The sequence below is a fragment of the Macrobrachium nipponense genome, chromosome 8 (genome assembly GCF_015104395.2).
Source record: "Macrobrachium nipponense isolate FS-2020 chromosome 8, ASM1510439v2, whole genome shotgun sequence".
Lineage (NCBI taxonomy): Eukaryota > Metazoa > Arthropoda > Malacostraca > Decapoda > Palaemonidae > Macrobrachium > Macrobrachium nipponense.
Window position 1 is genome coordinate 38,552,763 of NC_087203.1, and position 13,190 is coordinate 38,565,952.

Consider the following 13,190-nt stretch of genomic DNA (forward strand, 5'->3'; position numbering starts at 1 on the left):
TATATTATATTTTTTTTATATATATATTTATATATATATATGAACAACAAGACATTGTTTTTTCATGTGTATAAAATTGTATTCCAAATATTGACAAACAAAATTTAAGATGTTTTGTTCCAGTAAAGAAAAATTGTTTTTTAATCCTTCCATGCCAGAGGAACAACAGGGTCAAACTATTCAGCTGACAACGTCATCTAAGTTTCTAAGACTTACAATCCGGAATGACTGAGAAATACTGAAAACACTGACCGTACTCGTAGTTAATTTTACACAGAATTCAACAGTCTATTACGTTTTTTAAATGTTTGTGTACTTATTACCATTGTAATGTCATGTCAAGTGTATTTTATATTAGTATTACTTGAATGAACCTCATGTTCATATTCAGTTTTTTTATGAATAGTTTCAGGGACACAGACACAAAAGCTTTGGATTTGTATTGATATACGTTTTTTGTCAATGAAGAGCTTGTGTTTTTATCTCATCTGTGTACGATGAGGCATCATTTACACGAAATAAAGCATGCTACCTTTGCTAATACATACATACATACATACATACATACATACATACATACATACATGTGTATATCATAAAATCTACATATGAACATAAGGCTCAGTTAAGTAATACTATTATAAACTACTTTTACCATTACACTACAAGGCTAATAAGTACAGAAACATTTAAAAAAGTATGCTATGTCCCTTCATGAAGATTCTTCAAGTAGAAAACCTCTGTCAAAGCGGGCAAATAGTCGGATATCTAGATGAACTCTTACAGTTGACTCCCCTCTGGTAATTCTATTGGCATAATCTATAAGATCAGCTCTGCCGAAAGACTATAGTTTCTTCGATTATGCTATGTCTCTTGATGAAGGCTCTTCAAATAGAAGACCTCTGTCAAAGCAGGCAAATAGTCTGATATCTAAATGCATTCTTGCATTTGTCTTTCTTCTGGTAATTCTGTTGGAATCATCTAGAGGACCGGCTCTGCAGAAAGAAGATAGTTTCTTCGAGTATGCTATGTCCCATGATGAAGGCTCTTCAAATAGAAGACCTCTATCAAAAGCGGCAAATAATAGGACATCCAGTTGCATGAGCGCGAACGGAGGGAATCATCACCTTCTCCAAAATTTCGAGATACCGCCCAACGTTGAACCTTCCACTGACCTTGGCCAATTCACCCACGCCATACAGGTGTATCCACCCCAAAATATTACAGGTGATATGGCAGCTTCTGGCCACTTGGTAAATATTCTGGCTGTCGTATCTAGTATTATCACGCCTCCAGCAATGCAGACGACCATAAGTGTTTGAAGCGAAGGTGTTTTCGTCACTGAAAACTATTCTGCCACAGAAGTCTATCCTCTCTTGCAAATAACGTTGAGCAAATTCCAACTAGGCCGCTTCATGCCGATCCTTGAGGTTTTGTTTCACTGCCAGAGTCCTTTGGTGGATACCTTCTGCGTGGAGCCTATTTCTTATAGTTCCATCCGAAACACACAACACAAGTTCAGTGCGTCCCTTATGGGAACTGCACTTGTAAGTGGGCTTTGCGTGGCTATTCTGTAATCGCCTTACCATCTTCGACGGTCGTTTTTCTTCCCCACCAGCTCTTAGCCTGTCATTGAGGTTTCCAGACTCCTCCCATCTTCGACACCAAAGTCGAACTGTTGGCAATGAAATTCCCAATTCTCTTGCAGTATGTTTGCAAGACATGCCAGTCTCTCATGCCAATAATTCTGTTCTTATTGCTGATTCTTTGTTGATTACGATCCATTGTCAACTCCAGTCACTAAACCACTACTAAAGAGGATGACTTATTGTACTAGCAGTGGTCACGAACTCCTTACTAGCCCCGCATCTCTCTATTTTTAAGTTATACAACTTTTATCGAGTCATTGTTGTCATTCCCAAGGCATGATAAAAGGTATATACAGTATTGTCTAATAATGCCACCGAAATTGACAGAAAATAAACCCAAGAATAGTTCACTCTCTCTCTCTCTCTCTCTCTCTCTCTCTCTCTCTCTCTCTCTCTCTCTCTCTCAGTTATACAATTTCAATAGAGTTACAGTTGTCATTATCAAGGTATTGTAAAAGGTAAATTCAGTATTGTTTAATAATACCAACGAAATTGACTGGAAATAAACCCAACCATAGTTCAGCGTGCAACCATATCAACCAATGATAAAAATACCATCAGGGTGGTTCTGTTGTTACTTGGGTGACACGAGAAATCCACATCTAGGCTACTCTGGTGAGACGTGGTTCGAAAAAAAAAAAAAAAAAAAAAAAAAAAAAAAAAAAAAAAAAAAAAAAAAAAAAAAAAAGATGAGTAATACACTGGGTATAGTTGTTCCTTTATACATCTGGATGTCTAGTAATGTCTCCCAAGCCTTCCGTCTCATAACCTCTCATAATTGCCTTTATGAAAATTTATAGTTCTTAAAATTTGTGGTTTATAATCTCCTTACTTAATAAATTGATGGATTATGTAAATCGAAAGCGTATCTCCATTCAAATAATTATGTTCTGCAATTGACACCAAATATCTACTTTGAACTAATTTGGATTTCAGCAAACGCCTGCAGCAGCCACACCTGTATGTCACGAAGGGTGACGATGTATGATTATTCAGTAATGAATATGATTTTTACTATTTTTCTATTTATTTAACAACAACTCATTTCATTTGTAATGCGGACCATTATTCGTATACCATTAACACATTGTTTATAGCAGTTTTTAGAAAATATGAGCATTGGCATACCAACAGCACGACCATTCAAGTCCGTTGTCACAAAACAAATAGGCTTTCATTTGTAGAATTGCGGTGTTACCAGACCATGCTCATGAAACAGAAGGGTAGGGGGCAAAGGAATATTTTGAGGCAACTGTACCAAAATGCAACAAAAATTACAGGTTGAAGAAGAAAAATGAAAAAGTAATACAGGAAGAGGGAACAAATACATAAAGTGGGAATGTGTGTGACTGGTTCTTTTATAAAATAAAAAACACAGTCCTATTCTGTCAGTAATAAATATTTTCATCCCTGGCTGGGCTCAGACTCATAATCGACATGTAACGATAGAAAAAATGTGTGAAAATTTGGGATATATACGTTACGGAGAACACCATCGTGAAAGAAACCTGCAACCAAGTCATTATTTCTGAAAAATTAAAAAGGATTTATCTTCAAGTATACGGTATGCCAAATATCCTTACAACTAAGCCACTTTCACTATCGCTCTCTTGAGAACTCCACCAGATAAAAAAAATTACCTATACATTTCCAATGGAAGAGAGGAAGTATGCATTTAGCTGGCCTCGTTTTCTCTGATCGCAAGATTCTCCAAGTAAATGATGTCACGAGAGATGAAGAATGACACTAGATGGTAGGCCTGATGTAATAAGCTATAATCCTTCATACACAATTTTAATTTCAAGGCCTTCAGTTCAGACTTAAAATTATAATAAATGTATTAGACTGACATAGAGGTTTCTATAAATATATATATATATATATATATATATATATATATATATATATATATATATATATATATATATATATATACGCAAAGATTGAGATGTCACAATTGTAAAGGGTAGCATCCACGTGCGAGAGAAAATGTTTTTTCAAAACTTTTCCTGAAAATACAAGATTTTTTTACCGAAACTTTTCCTGAAAATACAAGAAATTTTTTTTTTTCGAAACTTATCATGAAAATACAAGAAAATTTTTTTTTCGAAACTTTTCATGAAGATACAAGAAAAGTTTTGTCTAAGTTGTTGCCTTCCTTTAATATGAAGTGTCCTTGATTTACCGACTTAACTACAGCTAAAATACAAACGTGTACTTTCGTAGTAATTGTATGCCAAGTCAACCGTCCGTGAGGAATCTACTCATCCTAATTCGCCCAGAACTCTCATCATGAACTTAATGGATATAAAAACCCCTGAAGTGACGATGGTTTGTGGGACCATGTGTTATGCCCGTTATCCTCGATATTTGTTGATGTGTAAAAACTCGTATAAATTGTCTTTAAATTATCTTAAAACGTTTATTACTATTTAATTCCGTGCCCACCCTCCAACTCACGTTCTATTTTTTGGATTCCCCTACATCCTGTATTCTAATTAAAATAACCCGGCCTAATACAACGACTCCTGCAACACTACTCTTTGGAAAATGAAGATTAATAACAGTTTGTTATCCCGATGACTTAAAAGCGCGTCATGACTTTCCAAACCTTCAGATTCCCCCTGGCATCTGTAGGTAGCTCCAGAGGTGGGGCCCTGGGTCAAAACTTGATAGGTCCCTGTGTTCGCAAGTTAAGCCCTGGGAAGAAATTCCTCTGCCGAACTGGGGACTGCCTTCTTAGAATTCCCAGATTGCCTAGAATACTCACTTAGAATTGATTAACACTGATTCATGACACACAACCGGCTCATATTTCCTGAGGTAACTTGCAAAAACACTGTGTCCATTTTGCCACTTGTTTCATGACCTCCTATAGAAAGTGAACCTGAGAATCAAGTTCATGTAAATAAATTTTTTTTTCTAGCTCGTTTACTGGGACAGGCGGCTGAAGGATAAAGCCTTTCAGGTTTTCAGCAACCTCAAGTCCCTGGATGGAGAGTTAAATGGATCCAGCGCCTTTGCGGAACTGTATAAAGCATGAACAGAGTAACTACAGTTCAACGGAAAGAGGCAAGTCTACGGGCTGCTCTTTGAGCAAGAGCCCGAGCTGGCATAAGGTCAGCTTAATCTCAAACAACAACAAGAGGTAATCCTCTGGACGGTCTGAAGGGAATCTTGGGTCAGGCAAAGGGTTCGTATCTTGGCGCCTCCCAGTGAAGTCTGAAGGCTTGGCTAGGCTTAGCTAAGGCACCCTGGACGACCCAAGTTTGACCGAGAAGGTCCTCCTCAGAAGTTTCCAGCGGAAACCAAGGGAAAAAACTGTTTTGGAATGAGTGAGGGTGTATATTCACGTCACTGGAATCAGATAAGTGTTCAGATTACCGGTTTAGTTTTTGATGAAAGAAAGAGGAAACCATGCTTATCTGTTCATTGATAAAAAGATGCGTAAACGGGTCTAAATTCAGCCATGATTGCAAATAAGAGTACATAATTATCATACTCTTGGATCCCTCCTTTATCGAGTGACAAATCGGGAAAAAAAAACCTCACGGTGAAATAATTTGAGAGAGAGAGAGAGAGAGAGAGAGAGAGAGAGAGAGAGAGAGAGAGAGAGAGAGAGAGAGAGAGAGAGAGAATTAAAAGCTCTGATCAAGTCTCAACACTACTAAAAATATTATTAAAAGTTATACCATTAGCTTAATTTCAACTATTCAGAAATCTGACCATCGCAAAAACACAAGACGCTTATGAGATTCTTTAAGGTTATTTCCAAACAATACCCTGATTTGTTAAATGCTGATGAAGAAAGGTACAACCAAAAGGCACTAATGAAGATGAGTGATAAGGGGCCAAACCACTATAATTGAAGTCTTAGGCACAGGCACTGTAAAACAAACGTTTTATTTATAAACAAATTAAACATGTCTGTCGGTTCTGTTCAAGATGGTCATCACATTCCCCAAATTTAAAGAAAACGAAAGAAATGACTTTTAGACTTAGTATTCCTAAAATTCACTTTGTAACAAAAAATAGTCTTGTTATAAAAATTAACTGTACTGATAATCCAGTTTACGTTATGATTACTACAAAAAAAAAAAAAACACACTGGAAACCAATTTCAAATTAAAAGCTCAATATATTAAAGAAAAAAAAGGAGACTGAAGAGGATAAGTGCATTCAATATCCCCGTCTTATTCTCTAATAAATGATGGAATCCGGTTCATGTCAATAAAAATACGATCTCTCTCTCTCTCTCTCTCTCTCTCTCTCTCTCTCTCTCTCTCTCTCTCTCTCTCTCTCTCGCTTACTGGGGCAGGCGGCAAAGGGATGGAACCTTTTAAGGTTTTCAGAAACTCGTAACTAATGTGCCCCGTTGGGGGTAGTGCCGTCAGTGCACCTGATGCGGTGCACTGCAGGCATTACTTGAAGTTCTTTGCAGCCCCTTTCATTCCTTTTACTGTGCCTCCGCTATTATTACCTTTCTTCCATCTTAGTTTCTACCCTCTCTTAGCAGTTATTTCACAGCATCATTTTCAGTGCCGAATGACCTCATAGGTACCAGCTCTTGGTCTCTGGCCTAAATTTTATATTACAGTTTCAATTTACAAATGAGGTTACAGGCGTTACGCCTTTTTACTAACACCAGCTTACTTTGGCAACTTTTTTTTTAAATACTGCACATATAAGAAAAACAATGGGTCTTTTTCTAAAGACAGTATTCTAAAAACAATGTTAAAGATTAGTCAAAACACTTACAATAAACGTACGGATTCACTAACAGTAAAATGAAATACTATCAAGATATCTTTAAAACATTAATATTCAAATCTCTCCATACTATTAGCGTATCTTGGACATTCAAAAGTTATAGAAAATTTAGCAATTTTTAATTTACTTTGAGGAACCAACGTAGGCACTCGTCTGAAAAGCAACTCAAAGCAATTCATTGCAGACACATTATATGAAATATATTCCCAAACCCCAAAACTTGGAATTCCCCCAAATTCCATACTGCAAAAGGAAATTCCAGCCTTTGCTGTGAATCCGAGCGCCTACTGAGCGTCAGTAACCACTGGAGCATTACACCATAAAACCTGTGCCTTCCTCCCCTCTTTCTCCCCCCCCCCCCTCCCCCTTCCCTTCAGATTGCTTACTTGACGGCTTTGATGTGAGGCCACGAAGCCAGGCCAGTAAGCGGTCCCTTCTGCTCTCTGGTTCTTCCATGGACGGTGAGCATCGAGGCTCCAGCTCCTTCCAGCATCCGGGCGTATTCCACAGTCCGCTTCACGTCTGGAAAACGCGAATCTTGGCCGTGACGGGGATGTCCACCTCGGTTGACGCTCTCGACTGAAAGAAATCACCGAGAAATGGACTGAAGTTTTGTTTATATACAACACTGGTTACCCAAGTGAAATTATATAAATAAATAAATATATATATATATATATATATATATATATATATATATATATATATATACATATACATTATATATATATATATATATATATATATATATATATATATATATATATTTTGACATCCATGCGTAAATCTTTTTCTTTTTATAACTGCGAGAGGGATTGAAGTTTTGCTTTTAACAACTTCGCAACAAAATGATCACTCAAGTGAAACTTATATGTATTTGACATTATGCGTAACTCTGTATATAGTTGGGAGAAGGACTGAAGCTTGATCCAAATTACAAGTCATCTTTCAAAGAATATGAAATATTTGATATAACACGTAAGTCTTATACAACACGCCCTTAAGTTTTCGCGATGTCCAACGACAATATTGAACTAGCGAGCTCCGCTAGTCTAACTTGACGTTACTGGTGGTTTTGTAGAAATGACTTGTCAAATAGCAATTAAGACTAAAGTGGCTAATCTGATAAAATCTACGGTAGTCTCACTGCACTTTTCACAAAGCGTGCCGGCTGCAAGTAGAAGCTCTGTAAATAAAGTAGCTTACATAGCTAATAATAATAATAATAATAATAATAATAATAATAATAATAATAATAAAATTTCAAATTAAAAAGGATTGAAAAAATATAGATCTGCACATTATGATAGCATCACCATCATTAAGAATATATAACTATTGTAAAAATAACACATTTTTACCTCACATTGGTATCAAATTTCCTGCCTCCTACCCTATACTTCCTCAGTTTGTTCCTGAAGCGAGTTAGAAATTGATTCAAATATTTGCATGTTACTATATGTTAATTTCCAAATAGAAAACCACTACTGGTTAATTAATATTAATGTAAATGATCAAGACCTTTATCCAGTTAAGGTTTAGAATATAGTATGAAAACTGTGCATACTGCCGTTTCTTAATATAGAAAAATCTACCAATTTCCGAATTTTATGAAAACTGTTGGTATAATTTGTCATTGAAACCTTATCATATAAATTTACACACGTCGCATTCTAAAAAAAAAAACAAAAAAAAAAAAGAAAAAAAAGAAAAAAAAATCCTTTAATAATAATTCGGAAGTAGAAAATGACGTTCTCAAAAATACAATGCACTCGTAAAATTAGGTCAGTGGTCAAATTATTCAATTGTGAATATATTCAGAGACAGAGACCCATGAAATGGAGTCCCATGAAATGAGGTCAAAAGTTAGATCACTTAATTAATAATTCACTCAATGACCCACAAATTGAAATCATGGGTCAAATTTCTTTGTATCACATAAATAGTTTTGTTGTACTTTACTTAAAAATCATTGTGGTCCAAAATCAATATCTTTAATTGAAAACGGTATATAAATCCAATTTTTTTTAAAAAAAAAAAGTTAGAACCTGCTACGCATTTCAAAATTAAAATTATATCAAAATTCCACCAATCAGACCAAGAAACAATATTGGTAATTGGTTGTTACTTTTGCAGTTGTTTGTATTGATGATCTCGACCAATTTAAATTCTGTTTTTCTATTCAAATGAACCCCTCTTTAAAAGCTGACGCTTCAGATGTGGTACATTTTCAATTGCTAATAATGTACCCTTCAAATGATCAAAGGACTGTCCATTGTCCAAATGACAAAAAAGTTATCTGATAAAAAAATTCAAATACAAATATGGCTGTCATCTTCAAAAGTCAAGTTAAAAAGGGTTTCGAAAATAACGGTATGAAAAAAATCTTTATAAAAGGGAATATGAAAAGTCCCTACAGAACGCAAGCAGTATGTCACAAAACATTCATTTGGTCCCATTTTCTCATGACATGACTTGACAAAATAAAATTCTAGCACGACAAATATTTTAAAAAAATGAAAATAAACGGATACTTCATTCCCGTTAACTCCGATAGTTCGGATGAAGTACAATCTAGTAAAAAAAAAAAAAAAAAACAAAAAAAATAAGTACGCAGCATATTATATAATGTCTCAAAAATTCTTTGTCCCCGACACAAAAGGTGAAAACGACGGTGTAACGTAAGAATCTAATACGGATCTTAGATTTCTCATACAAGAGTCAGGACGTTATTGTTACACCTTTTAATATTAGGAGAGGCTGAAGCCAATATCTAGACTCTAGAACGGTTAAAAGCATCGAGAGAGGTCAGCGGAAGCAATATTTTTCCATAAGAAGTTGGAGCCCACGACTATCACTCACCTACTCCGAGATGCTCATAAAAAATATCAACCAAGTTTTGTCTGTCTATTTTAGATTAAGCAGGTCATATGACACCACTGGCCCTTGCCTAATGGCGACCGGTTTTAAATGTTGTCAAGTGTGAAAGGGTTTATGTGGCCTGGTGTGGACCGTCTATGTACAACCGTTTTAATCTCTCCTTAAAAGCAGAAGGATAGACGCCCTGTGAATGATCTGGGTTCGGATGACATGGTTATGATATATATATATAGATATATATATATATAGATATATATATATATATATACTATATATATATATATATATCATGTATATATATATATATATATATATATATATAGATACCCGTTATATATACACGTATATATATATTTATAATTTTTCATCACTTCCCAAAGGACCAAAAGAACTTCACAGAAAATGCACCTCTAACCTAGGATAGGAGAAATTTATTCAATGCTCCTCTAAGTCGTGTTTTTCATCTCACCTTTAAACCTAGGATATTCAGTCAAATCAACATCTAGAAGACCCTTCCATGATGGAAGATCAATAAAAATCATAAAAAAAAAGATGCAGTGAAAAATCTCACGAGTAAGACGAAAGTCAAGAACCAATACAACGAGAAATGTCTTCCAAAGTTGCTATCTTCTACCTTGGCAGAAGACAGCTCAACAACTGCAATTGATGACATTCACAAGAAAGAACAGGAAGTCAGTGTTTGCTTGACGAACTCTGCTTGATGTGCCTCCCTTAGCAGCTATTTTGATATGAAACTCCAAAATTATCAGTTTCTAGGGAAGAAACCAGGAAAATAAGAAAGCATTTGAACCGTAGATGCTGTAAACATACAGAGGAAACTGATTTATCCATTAGTAGATTCACATCAACCGTGCATCTGATGTCTAGGCCAGTCCCTTACGACGCTCCTGATTGGCTATAGATAAGCCAATCACAGGGCTGGAAACTCTTAGTCTCTCTCCAGAGTTCACATTGGCAGGATATATGTTCCGCCTCTCCTGAGGGATACTTTAGAAACACGTATCCCTCAGGAGAGGTAGAATCTACATCCTGCCTATATGAACTCTCTCGAGAAACTAAGTTTCTAGCCCTGTGATTGGCTTATTAACAGCCAATCAGGAGCGTCGTAAGGAACTGGCCTAGACATCATATGCACGGTAAATATGAATCTACTATAGTAAGGCTTTTCATTCGCACTTAGAAAAAAATGTAGGAATTTTTGTGTCATGTGGAAACAGCGTTAAAGCTTAGAATGGGGATATTTGTAAATTTTCATAAGACACAATAATATCTATGATCTTGCAAAGGAAAATGGATAATTTCCGCATTATTTGAGATTGCGTTTCCTGAACAGAGCTATTGAGAAAAGCTGACGCACAAACGTTCATGATAATGATCGTATCCCCTTGAAGATAATACAGAAAATACGCCCTTTTGCTCGATTCGAAAGAAAGCAAAAAAAAAATCACAAATATTTGAAAGTAATACACTAAATAATATAGATGAAAACTAAAGAATATTATGAGTTTGTTTTAATATCTGAACGTCCCTTTTGTGCATGCATGTTACTGATGTGCTCTTTAGCATTTTACAGTTTTTTTTTTAAATCTATTTACATGGCCCTGAGCAATTGTTAGCCGAATGTGGAATACAACGAAACAAAATGACTGATTAAAAACAGCATTTACCTCTGGAAATGTAATTAAAAAAGAAAACAAAAATAAGACGCTATCTCAGAGCTTCGCTCGAGAAGAAAGCGTAAAGTTTGATGCAATGGGGGGTGACGTTTAATAACTTTAGCATAACTTTCGTCTTGGCAATCATGCCCAACAAAAGAAAAAGTTCACCGCTAAAATACCTCTCTCTCTCTCTCTCTCTCTCTCTCTCTCTCTCTCTCTCTCTCTCTCTCTCTCTCTCTCTCGCTGAATTTTATATATCTATCTGTTTATCATTACATCTTTTCCCTTTTATCTCATTAGTCATTTTTCCTTCCTCTTTAGTTATAGTACTCTCTCGTCTCCTCTCTCGTCGTCATCTCTCTCTCTCTCTCTCTCTCTCTCTCTCTCTCCTCACTGCTCGTTGTTTGCCTACAGATGCCACTGTGATCACTCTATCCGCCAGCTGAGTCAAGAATACCAGAAATGGAGTCATTGCAAAAGAAAACCCAGTATGTATTATGGTACCACGAAACAAAATCACCTGTTGCGGTTCAACGCAAGTTCAGAAATGAATATCGAACAGATCCATCAGAAGCTAAAAGCATTAATGACTGGTATAAAAAGTTCACAGAGACTGGAAGTGTTGAACACCATAAGTGAAGGACCCAGTGTGAGTGATGCATCCGTTGTTGCTGGGTGTGACGCCTTCCAGCGCAGTCCTAGAAAATCAGTTCGTCGTGCCTCTTGACTTTTTCTTATGGGGTTATATCAAGGATAAAGTGTACAGTACACCAGTACTTAATGGGGAAACCTTAAAAGCAAGGATAACAGCAGCTCTAGCAACGGAAACTATGGAGATGTCGGAGAATACCTGGCGTGAGATAGAACTTCGCTTAGACGTACTCAGGGCAACAAAGGGGGCACATGTTGAAATTTATTATCAATGTGAAAAAAAAAAAAACTTTAGTCATTGTTGTTGAAACTGAAGAAAACCTTATACCTCTACCTAACATGGTTTGTGTGTAATAAAGGTCTGAAATCCGGGAATAACTTTATGGGCACCCTACATATGCCTCACTGAGGTGCCCATTCCTTTGTCCTTCCGAACAGAATCTTTTCTAATTATTGAATTTCAAGACGACATTTACTGATAGATTCTCAAACCTCAGGCGACGCCATAATCGATTATAGACAAAAACAACGAAGACAAATCGTGTTTTCATTACATGTGACTTAGTTTTATGCCCCGTGGATATCGCAGGTGTAAAAGTTACAATACTTTGATAAAGAGAGGACAATACTATAAGAACCTGTTTCCTAGATCATTAGGATTAAATCAAAACTCTTCATCTGTTACAAGGGGCACAGTTAATTATTATAATCCCTAACTTAATTCACTATTTGACTACTCGAAGGTCGGAGCAAATTACCCACAAATGACGTCACTCACAGCCCAAGGATAATAATAATAATAATAATAATAATAATAATAATAATAATAATAATAATAATAATAATAATAATGTATACTTAGGTAGAAGACCCTCTTTCAAGCATGTTCTATTTAAGGAGATTGCTGCTTCACCTGCATTTGTTTTATTTTATTTTATTTTATTATAAAATAAATGCAGCTGAAGCAGCAATCTCCTTCAATAGAATAATAATAATATATAATTCGTTAGTTATAAATCATACACAGAAATCGCTCCATATTACACGAAGAAATGTATATTTTATTAGAAATGTCAAATTGTGAACTTCCTTTTCAGCCTTATTCAAATCTCGAAGTTCACTAACTCCAGTAAGTAGGTAGGTATGTATTTACATTAGACGAAGCATTAACCGCATCGACAGATGAACACAGATTTAGGGTAAAAATCACAGGAATCGCGGTGCACAGGAATGGGAAAAGAGAATATTTGAAGGGGGTAATGCGAATGACCATGTTTATTCAAGAGGAGAAGAACGTAGTGGTAGGGAAGGAATAGGCACAATGTTATCGCCTGATGCAGAAAAGACACTAAATGACTCGAGAGCAGTGTATTACTGCTGGCAAGGTTTAAATCTAAACAGTGCAAAGTTAAGTATATCTTGGTTTAACCAGACCACTGACCTGATTAACAGCTCTCCTAGGGCTGGCCCGAAGGATTAGATATTTTTACGTGACTAAGAACCAACTGGTTACCTAGCAACAGGACCTACAGCTTATTGTGGGATCAGAACCACATTGTAT

General features: G+C 35.9%; 1 protein-coding gene across 1 annotated transcript in view; it reads right to left on the reverse strand.

The window, feature by feature from the left end:
• Positions 1–13,190, reverse strand: part of LOC135222693 (tRNA-dihydrouridine(16/17) synthase [NAD(P)(+)]-like) — a 160,163-nt gene that overhangs the window by 24,287 nt on the left and 122,686 nt on the right. Inside the window, 2 exon segments of the mRNA XM_064260877.1 lie at positions 6,806–6,944; positions 6,947–6,998. Of these exon segments, the coding sequence (XP_064116947.1) occupies positions 6,806–6,944; positions 6,947–6,998 (191 nt within the window).